Here is a 24,583-nt window from a genome sequence, read left to right as displayed (position 1 = left end):
GCGGATGTGACACGGATCTAATGGATTCCGATAACCTTGTTTGTACAGTCTCTCATGATCCTTTACTCAAGGAATTGATACATAGTTGCTGTTAGACGATAGCAGCAGCTAAATGGACCTACCTTTGGTGAAGAATCGCCATTGATGGTCGCAAACTGTAGCCTTTTGTATTCTGTGTGCTGCCTTGTAGCAATTTCTTGCGCAGGAAGCCTGGAAATCTGAAACATCTTGCTAATGAAACAAACATGTACGAAGTTGCCTTTTTTTTATCCAAAAAAATACGGAGTACAAATTTAAAATTTGCACGTACACAAGGAAAAAAATACAGTGTACTCAATGAGGTTTAAAAATCTTCTAATTATTTCCCTAATATTTACCAGTGATAACAAGTACAGTCCATAATCACAACTGCTCGCGAAGTGAATGTTGGTACCACATTGATAATACTGTCAGTAGTTTGAAGTTTAAGGCACTGGCAGTAGGTTACTTGTCAAAATTAACCCAGCCATACCGGTGTGTGGAAAGTTAAATTACCAAATATGCTGGTATTTCTCCCTTTCTTTCATCATTTTAAACAAAAATTAGCATCATGTATTTACTTTGGATATTAGATACGAGCTCTGGTCTTCTGTAGAAAAACCGGCATGACATGGTATGATGGGAAAAACTGAGTGTAGAAGGGCTTAACGACCATCGTCCATTATTTCCAGATGACCTGATTCCTTTTCCCGGTGAGTGAGCTCAGTTCTGCCAATAACAGGAAAAAAAAGACGATGAATACAGATTAGTACTCTATCGTGATTCTGGTACGTGCTAATAATATAAGAAAGGTTAAACAACAACAACATCAGAGCCTTAATCCCAAAATGATTTGGGGTCGGCTGACATGAATCATCCTTTAGAACCGTCCATGGGTGAACGCACACCTCATAATGCGAAAAAAAATAGAAAAGAAATATTAAAAGCGATAATATTAATGGGAAGTCATCCGTATCAGGTAAATAGAACTTTTAAACCATATTGGTATGTACAACTTTCCCGGTTGCGGTTTGTAATTTTAAACACAAGGCAAAGTTTAAACTGATTTGCCAGAACGAAGTTCATAATTATAGAAGTATCATTAGGACGTGTTGGTAATTTAATTAATAACCAAAATTAGAAAGTAAGAGAAGTGAGACAAAAGAAAAAAATGTCCAGGAAGGAAATATGGGAAGAATACAGAAGGATGGAAGTTGGAAGGAGTTGTTATTATGTCATTAGTTTTGGTTCCAAATCCAGATTTTCGACGTAAGTAAACAAACAGAATGTGTGGTTATAGACTATAGTTGGCCAATTTATTTAATACTGCAATTGCATTGTTAGGTAATAGTCAAAACAAAATGCTAATAAGATAAGTAAACGATCTTAAAAGCAGCAAACCTGAGATGTTTCGACATGGAATCATAATGAAGGACAGCAACGATTTTTCGCCTCCTTTCTTCTTTGCTTTCTCCACCCCGCATAACGACAGGCAGCTGCTTCACCCCCTTCGCCTCCATTAGATCCCTGGCTGTCACTAAGTCAGTGTCAGGGTAGCATGTCAAAACACGACGTTCTAGCCCCCGGTAATTCATAGCTCGGGTGCACACAGAAGAAACCGCACATGCATATACCTGTTCATATAATAAGAGAAACCAGAATTCAAATAAATACTCTTTGCAAAGGCTGTATCACTAGCCAATCTGGCCAAGAGAGCACCCCAGCAATCCCTTCAGGACACACTATGGCAGCACGATGTCCTGCACTCCTATTTCTAACATTAAATCTGTGCAGAAGTACACTTCAAACCCATAAATCATAGTATCTTGTAAAATAGAGGAACAAAAAGCCATGTACCACATACATCCTCCCCAGACTTTCTGGTTACGAAACGTTGGATATCGCCTTTTGTCAAGATACCCTCGAGCAAATTCTTATCATCAACGACGAGCACGAAAGTCTGATGATTCTCTTGCATATACTTTGTAGCATCTTCCAATATGGTAGACATACTAACCACTAAATAATTTTTTGACATCGCATGGAAGACCTATTAAGGCAAAACACAAGGACAAAAGTTAAACAAAAATGATGAATAGAGCTATATCAGTTCAAGAAAGGACAATAAATGCAGTCTCCAATGAGCAAGCCAACCTTCAAATCTTCTAACGCTGCTTCTCCATTAATTGATCTGGAAATACTGGAATCTTTCACGATGGAGAGCTCTAAATGATCCCTGCCTCCAGGGCCCCTGTCCTCCATATCATCGGAAGTAAAAACAGAAGAATATCCTCTTGTCATTACCCTCGAACCAGATGGCTCGGTATCAGCTCCTTTATTTGCAACAGAGGGAACCCATATAGCCAGACCAACTGCCCCCTAATATGAATCAGTATAAGAGACATAGTAGGAGAGAATAAAAAAAAAAAAGAGTCGCCTTTGATCCTTTTCATTTATACCCTCGTAACTTAATTATAAAAAAAATGTGTAAAGCACACAGGTGTTGCATTCAATTCTTCTACAATTCATTAAAAAAATTCCGAAAAAGAAACAAAACATTGGCAGGCTGATGGGTCTGCAGAACGCACATTTGTATCCCATTAAAGTTAAGACCAAACCTATGTTCAAATGTTAAAAATCATGATCTGACTGCAATAGGTAACATGAGATCCCCTAAAAAGAAACGTGCAGTAAAGACAAATAATTCATTTTTAGAAAATTATAGAGCATCAGGAAACTTGGCATTTCATTGCATATAGATAGTTTTCAGTTATTTTCAGGGGCTTGCTAGGGATTTTAGGAAATTAACTTAAAAATGAAATGTTTAGATTCCTTTGTTAGGCTGGTAACTTTACGTAAATAATAAAGCATGCATATTTCATTTTGAGATCGCTTTAGATTATTGAATGACAGCTACATTGAGCTCTTCCCTACTGACATCTGCTCTCTGTCTGCAATCTATTCTTTTTATCATTTTGTAGTTTCTTATCCGAAAAGAAATCAATTAGTTACAGACTTACAGCTCAAAAAATGGAACAGTTTTACCAGGTAAATTTTGAGCCATTACAAACTTGATAGCCAAGACTGTGATATATATAGTATAGATTGGACCTTTATAGAATAGAGTAGCACAGTATGATTTAGGACCTTAGGTAATGACTTGGCTTAGATAGACAACAGACATTATCGAGCAAGATGGACAAAAGACTAAATATCTACAAACTACAAGTCACAAGCAAGAAAAGAACTGATGATACCATGAGCGGAAGCAATATCCTGTAATCTTTAGTCAGCTCAAAAAGAAGTAGAACTGATGTCAAGGGAACGGAACAAACCGATGCCAGCGTAGCAGCCATCCCTACCTGCATTTTAGACGATTATCTATATTACGTAATACAAAAGACTTGTATATATGGTCAGGCCATAAACTCATGGTCAGGCTTGTGAGACTTCAACATATACTTCATTGCTAAGGTTTTAGGATAAATAGAACGGTTTTATTTAAAAGCTCGTCATTTCATTATATGAAACATCACACTTTTCCTTAAAACCTAACATGTCAGACATTACGTATACAAAGAAATATGAAAATAAAATCTGTATGTGCCCAACCTAATTGAAGCGGATGTTTACCAGAGCATATGCCTGAGGCTGTGCGACAGCACCATTTCCTGGTAAAGCTAAATTGATTAGTTCAGCTGATGAACCACCGAATACAGCTCCGACTGCAGCGCCAATCATTAAGCTTGGAGCATAAAGGCCACCTACAAGCCCAGATCCTTTACACAAAGCTGTAGCTACTACCTTCGCTGCAGCTAATTGAGCAAGCAGCCAAATTCCAGGGGCTGAAGCACTCTTCCCAGTGTGAAGGATTTCATCGACATTTGTGAATCCCCAGTACAATGTTCCAGGGTACTTGAGGGCAATTATCCCAGCTCCTAAACCTCCTAAAGCAGGAGAAACAATAGCGGGAAGGCCAAATTTCTCTTTGATGAACTCAAAGAAATTGGTAAACCAAACTACTAACCGTGTGAATATAACACTCACAACGCCACAAAGCATACCCAAAATTAAGTACAATGGCAGTTCTGCATCAATAAATTTCAGGATTAGACCATACATCCACCTGAAAAAGGAAGCATACGCAACCAAAAACCACTTTTATTCGAACTATAAAATTCTGAACACAAAAACAGTATATTGGATGAATATTACGAGGTCTGCACTGTTTTCTCATAATCAAGATTACTACACGGGACAACAAATTAGATACTCAAGATCCAGTACAGCCTTCCTATGGCGAGCCTTTGTGACAATAAGCAAGTTCACCTTGAAGCAACAGTCTAGAGAGTAGTAAGCTCACTTGTAGGAATATAGAGTTACAGCATCAAGCACATAGACAAGGTTAAAAGAAGTATGAATCACTCCAGTAACAGATTACATAGTTCAGTATTGTTTCGCTCAAAGTAGATAGCTCGAGATGATAGCTGCAGATCCAAATTGTTTTGTTTAAAGGGCTCATGGAAACAGAGGGTAGGTCTACAAACGCCGTAACAGAGAGACATGGCACGGTGAACAAACCACTAAAGGTTCTTTTAGATTAGAAATAGATGTTCAGAGTCCGATATTAATTTCCATTTAGTTGGTATTTGTTGGAAACTCACATGTGCAGTCCCACATTGGTGGTGGCGTGGAGAGTACTTTACAAGGCCAAGGGGTTCTCCTCCTATTGCCAATTGGTTTTAGGAAATATGGAGTTTCCTTGGGCTTGTGAAGTTGGCACTCTCCCGCTCTCCTTTCGGGTATGGCCAGGCCCATTTCGAATTCCAACAGTATTAAATATTCTTTATTATCTAGTGCAATATTATCACTAATATGCCTCCATGAATTCTACCAAAAAGATTCCTAAGATGAGCACTCCTGTGTACTTTTGTGTGCCTTATCATATGCACTTTAAATCACAACCAGCATGCTTCATGAGAAAATATACTTGTAACTTATAGAAGCCACAGACCTGCGGCAGATTTCAAGTCATATGCTGGCACTGTAAAAGCTGTCTTATTCCCTAATAATTCATTTGACACGGTTGAAGAAATGACAGAGGCTAATATTATCATTGCGGTAGTGTATGGAGGTGAGTTCTCAGCACGAAGCGGTCTTAGGACAGTTTCAATAGCAAAAAAACAACCGGCAACAGCTGCGTTGAAACCTGCAAAAAAACAAAAAAAAAAAGGATGGAAATGCTCAAAAGAGTAAATTCGTTGAAACATAAAACAAATAAAGGGACCAATAGAATAGGAAGGAGCACAAATACTTCAAAATCTTGGCCAATTCAAAGTTCAAACTTAACATTTACACCGTTATTATTAAATCTTCAAAGCAATTATAAGACGAGTAAAGCAGTTCCTACATGGAACAAAATGGAAAGATGAACCTTCACAGACTTTAAGTAACTAGAAAATTCTTTTCACAGACTTACAAACAATTAGTAACCAAATTCAAAGTCTATTAACCAAATTCAAAGCACAAGGCTAATATTATCATCAGAGTCATGAAGATCAACGAAGAGATATATAACATGCTCGCATGACTGGGAGGAAGCAACAGCGAGGGTTATAGTAGGAGAAATTTGGAAGCTTACCGGACGAAATTCCAGCTGCGGCGCCAGCAGCAACAAGAGCAATCTTCCTTTCTCTGTTATTTCCCATCAATAAATAGCATCCTTGAGCACATGACTTTCCAATATCAACGCTAGGACCCTCGGGACCCAAAGAACATCCAGTACCTAGGGTGACTGCTGCTTGAATAGCTTTTATAGTGGGAAATACTCCACCAAGGAGATCAAAACCTTGCCTTTGTGGAGAAGAGGAGGTGGTATAGGGCTTTATTTGGTCCAGAATTTCAAGTAAACCATGCATCATGCCTACAATAACACCACCAGTAACAGGGATCAAGAGTATACGATGCCATGTGTCAGCAAGACTTTGTAAGCGAAGCCAAGCAGCACCCTCGTTTGGTGTACCAGCCCAAGCCCATTCATGAATGACATGCACCTAGTCAGATATATCAGTTAGCATAATGAATAGAGTATTGTAGCCACCTAATGGATAATGGGGTCTTGAGACCTCACAAGTATTTAAATTGATAATAGTTTACTAAGTAAAACTTACTAATTTGAAAAATATACACCCTACGACATATAATAACAGAGAATAAATGACAGAGAAATTAATAAGGACCTCGTACTTTAAAAATATTGCTCCAACATTGGACAAATATGTTATTCTTTTGGGAAAATGAGTTATATCAGGGTGTCGATTCTGGTGACGTGGTGGTACGCCGCGTGCGATGACGATGCTTGCTGCCAGTGGTGAAAGACAGTAGTGATACACTGATACAAGCTATACGAATATGGTGCTTCAATATGATGAATACAGTGCTTCATCTAATGAATGTGGTGTAATATTTTTAGGGTAGAGGGAGTACAATGCAAGATGCATGCAAAAAACCATATAATATGCAACACGAGTTATCATAAAAACTCATGGTGATCATTGCCACCCCTCCCGATGTTTCATAGTTCTTCCCCACCCCTAGAACAAATTCATTGCTCCCTTCTTCAACCCATGTCTTCCCTTAAAGGAAAGGGTGGGGGAGGGGGTGGAGGGGAATGGAGTAGGTAAATTTTCGTATGTTAGAGGATTCTAAGTTGCTTCGGGATGGAGCTCCAATTCTCTCCTACCAAATTTGCTAGCCATACAGGGAAAATTGTATCTCTCCCTTTCCCTCCAAATCCTTCCATCCAAACACACCTTTAGGTCTAAACTACCATTTTCCTATTTCCCCACAGTATTGTATCTCTCTCTTTCCCTCCAAACCCTTCCATCCAAACACTCCTTTAGGTCTAAACTACCATTTTCCTAATTCCCTACAGTACAAGTCAATACACACACACACACATAAACAGCACAGCATTCAATATTCTATAATAAAAAACATAAAGGCGCGCAAAGCAGTGCATTACCCCACGATTAAAAGCCGCAACACAAAGACCAGTAGCAAGTCCAAGAAGACAACCAATGAGCAACAACGCCCACTCAGGCGGATCACCAAGCGCTTCTCCACCTCTTTCCACATCACCATCAAATGTACCATGACGATCATCACGATTAATACCCGAAGACGAGGCCGGATTCTCCTCATCCCCTGCCAATCTATTCCTGTAACTACTAATACTTCGTCGCTGCTCGACAACAATGCCGTTTAAATGTTCATCATCATGATCATCAACAACAACATCCGAGGGTTTAGATCTCAACAATACAGTCTGCTCACTTTCGTCTCCTCTTACTGACATCATCAATTATGCAATTTCAAGCTCAAACCTAATTTACCTAATTACCTAATTAAATTCAATAAAATCAACAATTAAGATCGGATCTCAACGCATAATTGTGTCGATTAAGAAGAAGAATCACAATTGTATATACAATGAGTATGAGGAATTGGAATTACCGAATTGAATTGGGAATTAGGGTTTGGCGGAGATGCCGATCGTCGGTGGTGGGGCTCAGAGATACAGAGGAGTGAGCTTCCGCTTAATTTTGGAGTAATCAGTCTGATTTCATTCATGTTTCATCATCGTCGGGTTAGAATATCATGAGTGTTAGTTGGGTTGGTCATTCTCTTGTCACATTTCACTATATTTTTTCCATCAGAATCATTTGTTTACCATTTATATTTACGGTTAGACCTCGTAGAGTTGACTAACCCGATAACTAAAAGTGACCTGAACTTGCTTGACCTGAATGTGATCCGGAACCCGAACTGACCCGATCTAATGTTGACCCGATCTGAGATGACTCGACCCAAAAAGAACTGACTCATAATTATCCCGATTCAAAATGACTTAAAGTGACCCAAATGATCCGTAACGACAAGCACTAACTCATTAGGTTGAGTCACTATTAGACTATGAATCATCTCGAGTCGATTTCAGTTCACGCGGTTTAGTACAAGTAAAAGACAAGGTGGTCTCTTGCTCAAAAAACATCACAAATGTATTTAAATAGGAGGAATATGAATCATCTCGAGTCGATTTCAGTTCACACGGTTTAGTACAAGTAAAAGACAAGGTGGTCTCTTGCTCGAAAAACATCACAAAAAATTTCCGTTGTATTTAAATGGAAACAACGCCATATAGAGTGTTTGTTTGTTTACTTTGGATCCATTCTAATGTTTGATTGAGATAATTTAGAATGAGATTAGATACCTGATGGATTCTAACACCACCACAAGTCCACAACCCCTTGAAATCTGAGACCGGAAACTATGGGAGAAAATTTGATGTTCAAAGGGAAACCCATGAATACAGTTTGAAAAGCTGATTCATGGAAGATCACAATTCCATCTTGTGGTTATAGCGTAACTCGAACTCCAGTGTTGTTGCTAATAACTCTTATGTATTGGGTCTTTGTGGTGGATGCAATTTGTGTTTCTGTAAATATTTGCTTTTGATATCCTGGGCATGAGTTTGAAACTTGGCATAATACCACAAAATTTCCATAGATTTTCCACATAATGTATGTAGACTATAGCCGGCATTAAAAACTCGTCAATTGCGTTTGGTTAATCAGCAGAACTATTTTCATAATATTTTCTTAAATAATTGTAGTTGTTGAATATCGTGAGTTTATGAGAGTATATAGAGGCCATAAGAAACCATCAAAGATGGAAGGGGGCTAAGGAGACAATACAAATAAGAGGGAGAATACACAAATTCATTAATTTACGGCGACTCAAATCCGGTGCTGCACTGCAACAGGGGAGTCCCCAAAATTTATTGTAGTCGTTTCGTGAGGAGATGCCAATAACTCAGTTAAGTCAAAATTGATTAATCGTCAACGCAATCAAGCTCATGAAGTTTGATCTCAAGATGATCCCTATTTTACAAAAGGAGCCTTCTGATATCGCTAAAATTTGCTCGTAAAGCTTCAAGAAAATCTCCTGAAAGGTAGCGAGAAAAATGTCAGAATACATCCTTCAAAAAACGTAACGTCTATTTCAGCACACAGGTTGCGAAATCGCCAACTTCATGAATAACATGTTACTTCTCCATTCCCCCCTTCCCCTCTCCACCTCATCTTACTTCTTATTACGGAATACGGAGTACTATTAAATCCAAACCTAAAAATCTCTTTGTTTCTTTTCTCCATTTCCTCTCTCCGTTAATTATTAATGAATTGAGATTTATATTTGACAAAAATCAAAGGCCTAGATCTATGGAGCAAAATCAAATCTCCATTCTCCAAAACTGAACCGCCACATCAACTCTGGACTGTCCGTTAATAAGCGGCGGAGAGAGAGAATGGAGAGAAGGAAATGGTGAGGATCTCCATTGGTTTAAAATCACCCTTAGCTTATCATAATGAGGAATTGGACATCTTACTTTGTAATTTTAATACTGATCTAGGGATTAAATTACTCCATTACATGAAAAACTCGTGCCTACTGTGAGTAAAGTGGTCGACCGAATACTAGTTCAAAATATAAGAAACGAAAATGATGCAGAGGGCCATTTTAGTTTATCTTATCATAGCCTAAACAAACGAGTACTGACGACCAAATTATACTTTTGACTGTGCAAAACAATCATCAACTTATGTAGAAGCTGTGACCTAGTTTATTAGATCACTGAAAATTCACTTGGCACCAGAAACACAAGTGTCAATGTCTAAAGGGCAATCTCCCGCTAACTTTGTTGTATTATTATTGCTCTAGGGAGAAAGTGAACCACCAGATTCAGTTTTAGGAAAGAAAACGGCAATACTTAATCACCAACCACAGTTGTAGACAATGTCATTACAGATGGCAGGAAAAGTAAAAGTAGCCCTTATTCACTAACCTCCAACTTTACCATCGAAAACACGGTGATCAGCGGATAACGTCAACACCATCTTTGTAACGACTCCAGGCTTCTCCAATCCTGGACAGCAGTAAGAATAAGGAAGAATTCAAGACAAAATCAAAGAGACCCACCCAAGCAAATCAAATGATAAGAAACTCACCATCTGTTCCAATCACTGGTTCGACAAATTTGTTCCCTCTACCGACCGCGAGAATTCCAGCCTAACAAGAGAGAGACGAAAATGGTATTTACATATAAACAGCATAAGAAAGAATTTTGTACTCTCTCCATCCCAATTTGTATTCAAAGTTTGACATTCGTGAGTCACAAATTAATGTTTCTACTGGATCTTAATTGTTAAAGAAAAGTGTTGTCAACTGATTCCTTTTATCAGCTATACAGCAATAAGTATAATGCTACATGAAGAAATCACATATATACACAGTTTTACCTTAAATATAAAAACAATTAATTGAACAAAATGAATTACCTGGGGAGGGTTAATAATTGCGCAGAAATGGTCCACTGGAAACATTCCTAAGTTTGATATGCTACAATTTCATCACAAAGGGAGTTAAATATCAGCTTTTGCAGAAGTAAACATTTAAGAGACACATGTGATCATGGCATAAAATCTAGGCTGCAAAACTTCATTGCGTATGAAAAGTACTGCGGCCGCATGTGGTCTGAGTTGGTATTGGCATTTGGCAGCATTTGTGATAAACCATACCGGGCCACAACGACCAACTTCAAGAATCAAGACCAAACCTCAAACTAGTATCTAATGCCATGCATGTAACAAACCTAAATGTGCCACCCTGGAACTCATCGGGTTTAAGTTTCCCTGTTCGAGCCTTCTCAGCTAGCTCCTTAACCTGAAGAAAGGTGTTGGTTGGGGGAGACTTCGATCAAAATTATGTAAATGAAGGCATTTCATAAAGACTATAAGCAATGTAATCAACACAATGACAAAAGTATATTTATGCATCATTGATGTCTTCTCAAATTAAACAATCTCCAACATAAATTTACTTTAGGAAGTATTTGAATATTAATTCATACTCCCTCCCATTCACAATAAACCTCTCATTTCATTTTGGCACAAAAATTAAGGAAACACACTATCCCACCATATAATTAAATTTGGACCACACAAATACACTACCCCACCATACAATTAAATTTGGACCATACAAACACTTACTAAAAAAGGAAATAGGGAGGTTATTGTGAATAACCGAAAAAGGAAATAAGGAGGTTTATTGTGAATGGGAGGGAGTATTTATTACTCCATATTAAATTATATGAATGTACATAATTCACACATGAGATGATCTGAGATCTAATCATATATGTGATATACACATCTTAAATTATAGTAATTATTTAATTATTTAATTAATATTCAAAATACTATTCACAGAATCACAGATAATATAATATCGGTATTCTAATCATATTTACGGCTTATGAATATTAACTTTAAGTAATCATCAACATTTAATAATTTACTAAAGTATTATTTTATCAAGTCCTGTAAATTTTTTAAGAGACACTAGTCTGGTCATGAGTCTAGCAGGTCCTGACCCTAAATTGTCGTTTCAGGTTTGGTTCATCTTAAATCAAGGTTCGAGATTACGAATTCCTGGCTCTACAAAAGCAAGTTGAGCCAAATTTGTGGGTTGGGTCAGTTCTTGACAAATCTAGACCAGCTGCTACAATAATACACAATTTGATCCGATCATAATTTGATATCTACAGGTTCTCATAGGAGTAGAGATTAACTTAACTTGTCAGCCGTCCTCTAATACTTCTATGATTCGTTTAAAATTAATCTTATTTTTTTCCATTTCAATTTCTCATTCGCCTTATATGCATATTGCGATTTTCCTATTTGGTGCATGTAACTTGACAATCTCTATGAATGCACAACAAGAAAGAACCACTGCAGCTGCAATTACCTCTGAAGATATTGCTGATATAGTCTTCTGGTCAGCAGCCTTAACAATTGGAGTCATTAACCCCTACGCACAAAGGATTGAATATTTATGTCAGAGAGGGGATGCATGAAGTTTTTGGGAACATTTGGTAAGATATGAAGAGGCGAAGACCTACCTTTTCAGTGGCCACCGCAATAGATATATCAACAGAATTGTTTAAGATAATTTCTCCTTTTTGAGTATCCCAATAACCTAGGAACAGTCGCATCATATAAGGACATCATTAGAGAATTATATGAAACTGAAATTAAAAATTAAAAAATAAAATAAAAATTCAGCAGTCAAGGTAGGAAAATAAACACATACTCCGCATATATGACCAAAACCACCTTTAAAACTAGTACAAAAATAACTCAACCCACACAACTCTAATTTCTTGTAGAATTACTCTGAAAGCTAAAAGAAACCAATATTCCATACCTTCTCTGCCTCATGAACTCAAGATAGCCAATATAATGTTGCATGTCTCTATCCTAGATACAGGCCTACAGCCATAGTGAGGTCCTTAATCATGAAACCTTGCATAAGCTTTGTACCAAGCTGTTGATTAAGCATTTAGCAAGTCTATGGACTGGAAGTCTGTGAAATGTCTTAAGGAGAGTCATAACGTGCAAACTAATCACATTCCGACGCATCAAAATAGATTGCACATCTTGCACAAATCACCAAACAACTATACTACCACATTGAAGTAGATTACAAAACCAAACAGACATCCTATCTGAATTCTAGATTTCCAGGTAGTAACACTGAAAGGTAGCAGTTTTGAGTTTTGACATGTGTACCATTGGCTCCAGGCACATTGCGAAGAGCAACAGCAACAGCTTTAATGACAATGTCGTTCACTGAAACCTTGATGTTATGCTTTTCTGCATATCATTTTAGAGTCGATCAGTTAAAACTAAATGAATAATTAGATTAATTACTAAACATGACATAGTAAGTTACAGACAGGATGTCGACAAATATACCTATGAGCTCCTTTCTGAAGGATAATAGAGGATCCAGTATAACATCTGCAAAGACCAATGTAATATATTACATACTACAACAAGCCTAACATGAATCCACTTTGGAAGTATAACGTGAATATTACGTTCAAGTTAAAAGAGAAGATCAAGAAATAGGTGATAGTCCCCATCAGGAAGGACATAAGGAGAGATAAAGGCGATAATCCAGACCTGTAGACAGGTACAAGTGAGGTATACTTTGTTTCGATTCCAATAAACGCTTGGCAATGACCTGCAACGACAAAAAAAAATTAAAAAAATCAAAGAGTATAGACCTGTCAGCCAATTCCAACGTTTAAATGGCCGACATTCTGATCCCTTTGTCCAACTGGACAAGCTCACGTGTCACTGTCCAACTAATGTGAACATCTTAGCATCCATATAGAACAGACTAGATCACATGGCATGCAGAGATCAAACATACGCTTAATCATAAAATTAACTAAGGGGCTGAAAATTAAAATAGAGGACTACAATGCATGATCGTCTTTATCACGGCTCAGTGATATGATTGAACATAACTCTCTTACCAAACCAAAATCAACCACTGATACACTAAGCAAGAAGTACCATGGTGTCCCAATATTGATGGAGAGAATAGAATAATGACTAAGAAAAAATGGCACATTGTCAATAAATGTCATGTAATCAAAATCCACCTTTCTAATTTGGCTATTTGGCAAATCCTCGTAAGAATATGAGTCTGCTGAAACTGAAGTTGTACTTGGGGACTGGATCTTAGGTGATGGAGACTGTTTCTTTGGTGGTATCACAGCCTTAGAGGATCCCTGCCCAGACTTAATTGCAGCCAAAACATCTCCCTTCAACAAAGTACCACGGGGACCTGATGGGTTTAGCGATGATGCATCAAGACCAAATTCAGAGATAAGTAGTTTAGCAGATGGGCTAATCCTACTAATCCTGATTTTCTTCTCTTTATCTTCTCTTTTAGTCGGTTGAGTGACTGGCTTTTCTACATTTGCTTTAACACTTTTGCCATATGACGCCATTACTGTTTCAACATCCTCAGAAGACTCCACCTAGCAATGCAAATATAACACATCATACACAGCCAGAAATTGACAGGCTGCCATCAGAAACAACCCCATCCCCCCAGGTGATTTTCCGATCAGAACAGGAAGGAAAGCTAGATAAATACAGCTTTACAGCTAACTAAGACGTGGGAATCTTCTTTACTGTGGATAAAAGGGACTCCAAGAAGAGTTCAAACAGGAATTCTGATTACTAAAAGTGGTTACACATCTTTCTTTTGGAAAATATCAGTCCTTTGCAGTTCTTGACGCATTTTTCATCTTGGTTCATTCGGAAACGATCTCCTTGTGTCGGCATAGTAGAAAACAGAAACAAGATAAGTTTCAGGAACTTACAGTAACGGCAATTGGTTGTCCCACAAGTACATCTTTTGCGCCATCAAGTGCCACTATTTTAGCAAGGTACCTGGACCAGAGCAACACGGGAAACAACGATCAGAAAAATAAATTGTTGTAACTGGGCAGCTCAAAACAAAGAAAAAACTAAATCAAAATTTTCCTCCACAATTTTAAAATAATGAGAGAGAAAATAAACAAAGGCAGCATACAGCCAGAAGACAGGGTAAAGCTTTGGGTTCTGAAAGGAATAAACTCAAATTTAAATGTATGATTGAATATTATATCTCCCTAGGAGACAGGGTAAAGCTGTGTTCTGAAAGCTTGGAAGGTACAAGGTTGAGTATGAACTTGAAGAGGATATGATGAATCACAAGCAAAATATTGAGATGACCAGTGATCAGGGCTTCTTCAGTCCATCTTAAGCGAAGAAAATTATTTTATTGACTTTCGGGAATAAAGCAGCCCCATGCAACTAAGCTAAGAACACAGTGAACGTACAAACAATCGAGTGACAATACAACTGGTTCACTGCCCCCGACTATATGTATGATCCAAAACACCTTAAAATGCTTGCCATTTAATCATTTGTAGGTATCAGACATACGCCATGGAGAGATAAGGCCCACCAGCATGGTATTGATTAAAGGCTGTGAAACCGCATTGCAATCTCTTGGTAGAGTTTTGAAGATCACATTGACCGCATTTTTGGCGGTACTTGCCGCTTTTAGCAAGATTACACTTCCACAATAACGATAGTAACTGAAACTTACTAATTACTATCATGCCTCCACCACGGCAACAGAACAATTTTGCCGGTTATCCAGATACATGGCATAGTTAACAAGAGATAAGTAGTGATGCGTTGATCAAGAAAAGATAATGGATCATGGTTACAGCTAAATGGCGTTCATGGTTTTCAATATGGGCTGCGACACTAAATTGTAGCAGAGTTATCAAGATTTTGAGGATATCAGTGACGGCATTCCGAGGCAGCAGCCGCCGCCACAATTATAGCCCAACATTAGAGATCTGGCCAGACGGCCAATTCAATGATAGTCTCAAACCGAGATTGTTACCATAATCATATTTGCTCATGCATACGACTACATTTACAATAGTCAGGAGGATGTATGGATGAAACAATACATACCCTTCTTCAAGACTTTCATACTCAAGGGTAGCCTTGTCTGTCTCGATTTCACAGAGAACGTCACCGACTTCTATCTGTAAAAAGAAAAGTCCTTAAGATAAAATAGTGCTATAGAGCTAAATAAAAACGAACAATTAGCTAGGAGACGAAGACAAACCTTATCCCCCTCTTTCTTTCTCCATTTTGTGATGTTACCCTGATTCTATTGAGGGGAAAGAAAAAAGGACAAAAATGTCACTAAGTATTTAACAAATGGAGATAAACACAACAAACTGCTCAGAAAAAAAAAAAAACTAACATCTGACAGAACCAGAGACAGCAAACACAAAGACAATACCCTAACTTTGTCCAAGTTCTTACCATTGTTGGGGATAATGCTGGCATATCAAGAACAATGTGAGGAGGGAGATCGGCCGTGTTTATCTCAGCAGCACTTGCCTCCGGCTCCATATTTTGGCCTACTGCATCAGGTGTAGTTGACTTCTCTTCTTGAACTCCTGGTTGGCCAACAGCATTAGCAGGAATATTTTGCATATCCTCTGCGTTCTCAACCTTAGAAGAAGAACCATATTTTGTAAATCAAACTGCTTTATATGTAGGCAATAGGCATTAAACAAATTCTACTATTTACTTAGAAAGAGCCTATATATGTCATGTGAGTGCATATATACATAGGAAGACTGATAGGCAAAAAAGCAGTTTTTCATTTTCTTCTATCTGGCATTGTGTGAAAATTAGAGAGCGAACATCTGCTCTATATATTTACATGGCATCACAAGTGGATACTTGTGACCTGCAGCATCGAATCCAAGGAGATAAAAAAAGTTTTTCAGCGAAGAATCACAAAAGGCGGAAGAGAGAAGAGGACTTAAGACTTTCTAACCTAGGCCTAGATTATTTTGTCTAGTTGCCCACACCAGTTTCCTTAGCGAAAAAACTTTGCTCTAATGATTTAGCTAGGCTAGCTAATAGAGCACTCGGAGTCTCCTCAATGTTTGACTTTCCTAGTGCTGAACAAGGACACAAACTTTCCTTAGAAGTGTGAATTCTTACAGCGCTGGGCCATAGGTAGTATATCTGGCGTTTTTAGAAAGGGGGCTTGAAGATCTCCGGAATTTAATCACACATTAATTTATAACAAGCATAGAAGTATGCTAACATTGTTCTTAAACTGAAAAATGCGCCTTCATCATGCCCTAAAATGTACATGTGGTGCCCGTGAGGGCATGATTTCACCAGGGGTATGACTAGTGAGGCATAGCAATCTGCATATTTTTTCCTTCTTACTTTTGTATTTTATTTAACATTTTTTGTTTCTCATCTCTTAAGGTATATCAGTCACAGTCTTTTACATTGTGCCTACTCGCAACGGGTCTTTCATTGCCACAATATGAAGATAAAAATTATTGGGAATCTAAATACTACAGGGATATCATATTTTAAAAACATCGCCCATTTAGCTTAAGAAATAAGGGCACTACATCGGAAAAAAAAAACACTTCACATCATAGCCATTATGGACTAACGGTCCTAACTTCTAGTTCTTTTATTACGCCCTTCTCTGCCATATCATCCCCAACACAATTTATTACTACACAACATAATTTGTAACATGGTAGAGTTAGATAGCTCCTTTCTCTCCATATATATAATAGAACTAGATATGATATCTACAAAAATATGTCACACTAGAGCTCTTACCGTTATTGCAATAGGTTGCCCAACCGGAATATCTTTTGTCCCTTCGGAAACCAATATTTTTGCTAAAAAGCTGCAAAATTTGCCCACTTAAAATTAAATGGCGGCTGTGGGTCCCCTCGTTACCAACAAAAATTAGATGCATGCTAATGTAAGAGGGGAAAAAGTAATCAGAAATACATGACATAACAGAAATAACAGAATAGTCCATGAGGAACCTCCAATAACAAAGGAAAGAGATACACCCCTAAAGCCCTAGAGGAACAATAAGGCTTCTAACATCCATCTTTTCTCTTAAAGACCCTTGTGACTAATTTTTTTATAGTGTCCAATATGAGGATCTAAATCTTATTGCTCAACAGTTTCAATGCACAGGGATAAAATTTTGTCTAATCAGTTAAGCATAACTTAAGACTTTACTACCATTTGCTTCATACTTGTGAACTAGAAGGTAGCAAATATTAAACTAAAAGAAGCATCACTGCAGAATACAAAGCAAACTTCTGATTTTCCATTTCATCCTTCACTGTGTTGAAGGTTGGATATCTTTGAGGAGTTTACTTAAGTCTCCATGAGTAGAGCAATTGCAAAAGAAGCAACCTTGGAAAAAAGATGAAAAGAGAAACACTGAAACGCAAAGAACAAACAACTAGCACCGTAAGCAACTTCGATTATCCTATATTGAGGACGTACCACCACCAACTGCCATATCAAGGAATCTTTTGACCAGAAACGGCTCTCAATGGTGATTTTTGAAAAGGCAAACAAGATTCTGAGCATGTTTGGCCTAACTCTCTAAAAACAATTTATGCTTTTGAAAATGAGTTTATTAGTAAGCTACTTCTTGGAAAAATAGCAATTGTTTGGCTACCACTTTACAAGACTATTTTTCAAAAAAAGTTTTTTTACTTAAGAAAATGCAAAATGAAAAAACTATGATTAAAGTATATCAAGATGGGTCTCTATTTGTAAGGAATGAAAAATTATAAATGTATGTATTTATTTTATTTTGCTGAAATATCTATAACATACAAATTTGTCATTTATATATTAAAAATCGCAATTGCTCTTTCATGGACGCGTTTTACTCTTTCATGGACTTTTTGTTATAATTTTCCAACACCTACCCTTGACCAAACAAAACTCACCTTTCCCATCCCTCCAAAAGATTAATAATTTTTTTAGCAAATTCAACAATTATACATCCGAATCACATATTGATTGATTAATAATTCCATTTAAATCTGTAAACATCAATTTATAACAACACGCATAATTTTAGGGATATTTTATAGAAATTAGGGTTTTAATTGAAAAAGGGTGGCGGCGAAGGGGAGGGCTGGTGGCGGAGACGGGGAGGGAGGGGCGGTGGGCAAAGTTCGAGCAGCGGTGGCAGAGAAGGAGGGGGGGGGGGTCTGTTTGGGAGGGCCAAGGGCGGTTCTAGTCTTAGGTGAGCAGGGTGTGTGAAGGAGGCAAGGGAGAAGGTCCGGTGGTAGGCGAGTATGGGTGGGGATTGCTGGCGGTAAGGCGATGGGGTGGCGGTTGCCGGCGGTTAGGGGACAGATTGGGGGAGGGGTTGTGCAGGAGGTGGGCATGACTGGGCAGAGGAGGAAGGGGCGGGTCTGGTAGGCAGTGAAGCGGAGGAGGGGTGGGGCATTGGTGGTGACGCGGTTGAGCAGGGGTGGTGACGCAGTAGAGCACAGGTGGTGGTTGGGCGGTGGTGTTTGTGAGGTAGAGGGAGGAAGTTGAAAGAGATATTAGAAATGAGCATAAACTTGAAAATATGGTGTAGAAATGAGAGGGATAAAGTGGTCAATTTTGTCCATGAAAGAGCATAACCCTTAAAAATTATAAAAGAAGAGGTAAAAGTTAGAAGCACCAAATTGATGCTTCTACTTTTGAGCACTAAAAATTGACTTTGACCTTATTAAAAGGAATTTTTAACTTGCAAAAAATGGGTCTTTGGCCTTGTTTAAGCTTTTAATGACAAAAAAAAGCACTTCAAGAAACTAGGCCAAACACATACCCTGTATACTGGATTTTGTCTATATCTATTTCTATTAAAATGAAAAATCCTAAATTGCACTTTTCACAGTCCATAACCTAACTGAATATTTGTTCATGTATAATAAAATTAATGATCAGTAATGGCTTTTAACAAAATGTGTTTTTCTAATAACAGTGACAGATACAATACCATAAAAGAGAACGGAAGGAACTTGATCAATTATCAACAGCAATTCAATAAATGAATAAAAAGGCAAGATTTTATTATTACCCTTCTTCAAGGCTTTCAAACTCCACAGTAGCTTTGTCTGTCTCTATTTCGCACAAGACATCACCCACTGCTATCTGATAAAACAAGGTAGTCAGAAAAGCAAGCATTTAAAGCTAGAACAGTCAACCACCTTCCATTTCACAATGGTATGACACATTGTCCTAGGGCATAGGAGGGTGAACATAAATCAGCCTCGACTGTACGCGGATCCACTGACTCCAGTTCGGACATATAGGACTGAATTATGTGTTTGTAGACAAACTTTCAGGATTTTATGACGTAATTATATATTCTACCAAAAAAATTAGTATTAACTTAATGTGTTTAATACATAGAAAAAGAAAGCTAGGTTATTTATATTATTGGGGTCAATAAAGTATAACTTTAACAATCATAACATAATAACAAAATAATATTATTTTTCAGTTCATTTCTGACAGATCGGTCCGGACCTAAAAATTATGCTTGGTCTGACCCAAGAGAGATTTATTAAAAAATTTAGTTACGATTTTGGGTCCGCAAAATATTATCTTTTGGTCTTCATTAGCTCCGGTCTAGAGTGATGCTGACCCTTATGTTTTCCAATGCTTCATTGCTCATAATCTTAATATTAACTTACCTTATCTCCTTCTTTCTTCAACCATTTTGAAATGTTTCCTTGACTCTGCACAAGAGCAAATAAATACGAATTCCTCCGTCAAAAACACGATTGGAAACACATGTTACATAAGGAATATCAAATACAGATATACATACCATCGTGGGGGACAGTGCTGGCATTTCAAGGACTGTATGTAGTGGGTCCTCTTCCACGTAAACAAATACAGAGGTTAGTAAAATCCCATTTTAATAAACTGAAACAGTAGGGAGAAACCATAGATTATCACTGGATATAAGTTGCAGTTATCACCGACACAACACGTAAGCAAAAAAGTGACATAACTACGGGAAAAGAGGATAAATACTAGCATGCCCTACACTTTAATAACATATCAAAATATGCTAAAATATAAACTGAGGTTCAAGTAAAAAGTATTGGCCATACAGCAGCCATCCACTATTGAAAATGGCTACACAAGAAATCTTATACGGTTATAGTCTCCATTATATCCTTAGTATAGCCACGGGCTATACGCACCAAGTGGTTAACGGAAACAGCTTAGACACAGAGAATTTGGAAAAAGAACTACCTTTTTTTCTATTTTAGACCTCAATTTCATCAATCCCCCACAGTACACTAATGCCTAAATTTCGTTGGAAGATAGAGTGGCTAAGTTGTCATAGAATTTTCATTTAAGGTGACACTTACAATTGGGAGTTGGATGTCCCCAAAAGTAAGTTTGATGTGTATCGAAAGTTCAATATACGCCAAAGACACTTAGATCCAACATTGTTAATTAGATAATTTGGTAAAAGGCGATCTTCCGACTCGCTTCCCACACACAATAAAAATTACCCATGATAAAAAAAAACGCATTGAGAATCATATGAATCCCCTACTTCGCAAATGTTAAAATCAGCATAAGTAATCTCCAACATCTTTTCTTCGATGGATGCAAACAACCACCCCACCCCTCAACCACACTCCTTCCTACTTAGTTGAGTCCTCCGTAATCCTTCAGTACACACTTAACACAAAATACACATGCCCACCACATTTATCGTGCTCTTGCGATACTTTTTACCCTAAAATTCCATGCATAACGAAATGCCCGCATTTTTACCATAAAATTCCATGCATAACGAAATCCAACATAATGGCTGTGCTGTTGAAAAGACACTCTCAGACCTACGCGGGTATACATTGAGGCACTTCTTTGGTAAGACTACTACTAATGACAAAATAGATAAATTTTTCAGTAACATAAATACTTCCCTGATTATCTCTGGCAACAAGTTGACAACCTAGATCCTACAACTTTTCATTTACTTCTACAGTAGTGATTAACATTAGACAACCCCCAAGGCCACGACCTCTAAGGACCAACTAGATCCTATAAATTTTCTACCTTGTACCCAAGATATCTTTGTGTATCATACTAAAGGCATATAAGTTTTACAGGTTTATCACGCGAGCTTATGGATTGTGGGTGGTTTTGTTAAGACCAAGAAACCAAAAGATGGAGTTGAGCATGTCACAGCCTTGTAGGTCAGTTGTATCAAGTCTTGTCTAGAGTCTTGTCAAGAGTCAGAAGAACCACAATGTGTAAAGCCTCACATAAAAATGAATTAAATAAACACTTAAGAGTACTACACAAGGGAGAAACTAAACACCACACAATTAAAGTAACACAGTGAACATCACCAGAGCACATGTTTGCCACTATTTTAAAAGTGAGTCCAGCAGCTTAAAATTGTAAACGATGTTAAGCTTACAAGAATCCAACATATGTTCACAGAGAACAAGCCAGACGCAGGAAGAAAACACCAAGAAGTGAAGGCAAAGTGAGGGAAAATACCACTAGTGGATCCATAGCGCAGCCCAATTTTCGACTGCAAAATAAAATTAAAAAATAAATCAGTCGACATGCTGAGGGGTAGGTGGATGAGAAAGTTAGAGCTCATTTCTTTAGGAACTAACCTTGATTGTACAACATTTATGAGGAGAACCGGTGACCATAGATGTAGACCTGATATGGATTATACGGATGGCACATTCAAAAGTCAATAAGGAAAAAAATGCTACATAATTTACAAATTTATAAAGTGCCTGTTGCAACTATCAAGATGTATATTCCATGTTTTTTTACTCACTTAAGAGTCTAGCACACATTAAACAGTAACAAAAAGCAACCACTAGCATCTGCAAAATATTATGAAGAAATAATCCCCAGGCTGTCACCAAAAACAAAACAAAAAAACAAAACAAAAAATTGATTCACAGAACTTTATAAGTGCATCATCTACACCAAATACTCGAGGACAAATGTCCACAGTGCAACAAGAGTGTACCAAAAAACAAAATTTTTGAGCAGGAAAAGGCAGAAAACCCAAGCTACTTACACAACAGCAAAAAAAACATATGAAGGGAATCAGTTATGACAAGTACCCTACTCGTAACATCATAATACCAAACGAAGAAAAAGAAGACAAGCAAATAGAAACTGACCTGAAAAGGCTACCACTAACATCCGTCGACAAAACTTTTGGACCATAATTTCTGCATAACCAAAATGATGCAAGTAAATAATTACAGAATCACTACACTTAGGAAAAACATGAAACCCGAAATGTGCTAGTTATTAAATAGCTAAATGAAAGGTAACTAAATACTCCATATATATACACTGAGGGAAGGAGAAGGGAGGGTTAATATATACATCAGGGATCAATGACAGAATTCACAAAGCCTCTATACTTTATACACGAGCACCTCAATGAGGTTTGGTTTGTGAAACCAGAATATCAAAATGATGCATAATACAGACGCGAGTTTATATTCTAACGAACGGAATACAGAATTAAGCCGATCTAGACAATTTTTCTACGCAAGAGCTCAAGCTAAAATTCTCCCAGCAGAGTCTATGGCAGAGTTCTTAAAACCTCTATAGTCCAGACACTAGCACTCAAAACCATTTGGTTCGTGAGGCGAGTAGATACACAATTTACGTGCAATCGACACGCGTGTCAGATACAGATTTTACAGAATTAAATTAAGGATCAATGTCCAAACTCCAAACTCACAAGACCTCTATAATCACCTGAAGTCCTCAGCACAGTTTGGTTTGTGAAACTAGAATATAAGAATGAGGCATAATTGAGACCGGAATCTAAACTCTAATGAACCGATTACATAATTATGCTGACTTAAATGATTTTGCAATCCATGAGCTCAAATTTGAAATTCACCCATAGTAGTCTATGACGGAGTTCTTGAAACCTCTATAGTCCAGACATTAGCACCTCAACACAATTCGCTTCGTGAGACGAGACGATAGGGAATTTGAAACGCATGTCAGACATAGAATTACGCCGACAAAAATGATTTCACAACTCACTCAACTTAAAACCTCTATAGTCAAGACACTAGCATGAATTGCGAGGTCCCGGGTTCGACTCCCTGCATGGGACAGTATGCGGTTATTGCACGGGGACCTTCGGGTCTGCTAAAAGAGAGTGCCAGCTTAGAGTGCTGTCACATATCTCTCGGGGTTTGGTCTCTCAAAGGTGTATCGCCCTAGGCTGCTGATGAGAGACGTTCCTCGTTGCCAAAAAAAAAAATCTATAGTCTAGGCACTAGAACCTCAACACAATTTGGTTCATGAGCCGAAAAGATAACAATTACGCGCAATTGAGACGCATTCCTCCGATATCGAATTACGAAAATGATTTTACAACTCACAAGCTCTAATTATCTCAATCAAACACACGAAAATGCCAATTATGTCGTTCTAGGTCAGATCAAATCAAACAAAACCTAAAATCCTCCGAATTCCTCAAAAACACAATTGAAATTCAATCAAAATTGTAGAACAATCGAATAATTCAATAAATTAAAAAAACAAATCAAATAAAAAAAGAAACAGGCAAAAGAAGTGGCAAAACCTAGAGAGAAATCTGGAATGTGAAGCAGAAGAGAGGTGACGAGCTCTAAGCATGGCGGTAGAGCGAGAGAGTAACAGGTGTCGAAGCTTTGACATCGCCATTGTTAGATCGTTTTCTCACACCGATGAATTAATAGAACCCTTTTTTTTTCTTTCGCTTTCTGTACGTGTTTTCTTTGGTCACCCTCGTCTACCCTTTCGTTGACAATTGCCAATCCTAACTCGGACTCGGGCGAGCGGGTTAGCGGGTTTAATTTGGTACGTGTATGTCTATCTAGTCGAAATATAAAGAGAAATGGTATTTTTAATGTATATATAAGCATTAAAAACCTAATAGGATAAAAAAAAATTGGATATTATATTTTTAACTAAATTATAATCTTTTAAATTTAAATAAAATAAAACAAAAGTGACATAAATCTAAAAATTCGTATATGAAAAACCGATAAATTGACATTATTAGTTTCGTATAGAAAAAAAAACTTACCACCTACAAAATTCGTATTAAAAAAAATTATGAACTGATATTATTAATTTCGTGATAAACAAAATCTATAAAATTATTTGAGAAAATTTATAAATTGAAA

The 24,583-nt window shown here is 37.5% G+C and overlaps 2 protein-coding genes across 4 annotated transcripts; both read right to left on the bottom strand.

Annotated features, from left to right (window-relative positions):
- Nucleotides 1-246: 246 nt before the first annotated feature.
- Nucleotides 247-7,722, bottom strand: LOC141647127 (chloride channel protein CLC-f). Of its 3 annotated transcripts, none has more exons than XR_012545671.1 (10): nucleotides 7,534-7,722; nucleotides 7,043-7,420; nucleotides 5,660-6,071; nucleotides 5,033-5,227; nucleotides 3,652-4,106; nucleotides 3,276-3,380; nucleotides 2,173-2,397; nucleotides 1,876-2,068; nucleotides 1,420-1,652; nucleotides 247-747 (listed from the first exon to the last, which is right to left on the bottom strand). XR_012545671.1 is itself a non-coding variant. In XM_074455180.1 (10 exons), exons 2-10 carry the CDS (start codon nucleotides 7,376-7,378, stop codon nucleotides 684-686), a joined length of 2,211 nt encoding a protein of 736 aa, XP_074311281.1. In that variant the 5' UTR covers nucleotides 7,379-7,420; nucleotides 7,534-7,720; the 3' UTR covers nucleotides 247-683. The 3 variants fall into 3 exon arrangements, 2 of the variants coding, with proteins under 2 accessions (XP_074311281.1, XP_074311282.1); XM_074455180.1 differs by having other exon boundaries at nucleotides 1,883-2,068; nucleotides 7,534-7,720; XM_074455181.1 differs by having other exon boundaries at nucleotides 1,883-2,068; nucleotides 7,043-7,403; nucleotides 7,534-7,621.
- A 914-nt stretch (nucleotides 7,723-8,636) lies between these two features.
- LOC141647129 (dihydrolipoyllysine-residue acetyltransferase component 1 of pyruvate dehydrogenase complex, mitochondrial) lies at nucleotides 8,637-24,218 on the bottom strand. Its single transcript, XM_074455183.1, has 23 exons — nucleotides 23,998-24,218; nucleotides 22,562-22,612; nucleotides 22,034-22,082; nucleotides 21,912-21,945; nucleotides 20,209-20,258; nucleotides 20,072-20,116; nucleotides 19,453-19,526; nucleotides 17,178-17,247; nucleotides 15,837-16,028; nucleotides 15,634-15,678; nucleotides 15,477-15,550; nucleotides 14,324-14,393; nucleotides 13,595-13,975; nucleotides 13,107-13,167; nucleotides 12,897-12,941; nucleotides 12,711-12,794; nucleotides 12,041-12,117; nucleotides 11,887-11,949; nucleotides 10,730-10,800; nucleotides 10,416-10,476; nucleotides 10,086-10,146; nucleotides 9,923-10,003; nucleotides 8,637-9,024 (listed from the first exon to the last, which is right to left on the bottom strand). Exons 1-23 carry the CDS (start codon nucleotides 24,096-24,098, stop codon nucleotides 8,966-8,968), a joined length of 1,899 nt encoding a protein of 632 aa, XP_074311284.1. The 5' UTR covers nucleotides 24,099-24,218; the 3' UTR covers nucleotides 8,637-8,965.
- Between the last annotated feature and the right edge of the window lie 365 nt (nucleotides 24,219-24,583).

Source organism: Silene latifolia, chromosome 3 (genome assembly GCF_048544455.1).
Source record: "Silene latifolia isolate original U9 population chromosome 3, ASM4854445v1, whole genome shotgun sequence".
NCBI lineage: Eukaryota > Viridiplantae > Streptophyta > Magnoliopsida > Caryophyllales > Caryophyllaceae > Silene > Silene latifolia.
Note: the sequence above shows the minus strand (reverse complement) of the source record. Positions and strands in the feature narration are given on the sequence as shown.

Excerpts from the sequence above, each read along its gene's own strand:
- LOC141647127 (XM_074455180.1), bottom strand. The coding sequence starts at position 7,378 with ATGATGTCAGTAAGAGGAGACGAAAGTGAGCAGACTGTATTGTTGAGA. Across the intron at positions 1,653-1,882 it reads CCAGAAAGTCTGGGGAGGAT|GTATATGCATGTGCGGTTTC; the intron begins GTATGTGGTACA and ends TTATATGAACAG. Across the intron at positions 748-1,419 it reads TCCATGTCGAAACATCTCAG|AACTGAGCTCACTCACCGGG; the intron begins GTTTGCTGCTTT and ends TGTTATTGGCAG.
- LOC141647129 (XM_074455183.1), bottom strand. The coding sequence starts at position 24,098 with ATGGCGATGTCAAAGCTTCGACACCTGTTACTCTCTCGCTCTACCGCC. Across the intron at positions 15,551-15,633 it reads GAAAGAAAGAGGGGGATAAG|ATAGAAGTCGGTGACGTTCT; the intron begins GTTTGTCTTCGT and ends TTCTTTTTACAG. Across the intron at positions 10,004-10,085 it reads ACCAGTGATTGGAACAGATG|GATTGGAGAAGCCTGGAGTC; the intron begins GTGAGTTTCTTA and ends ACTGCTGTCCAG.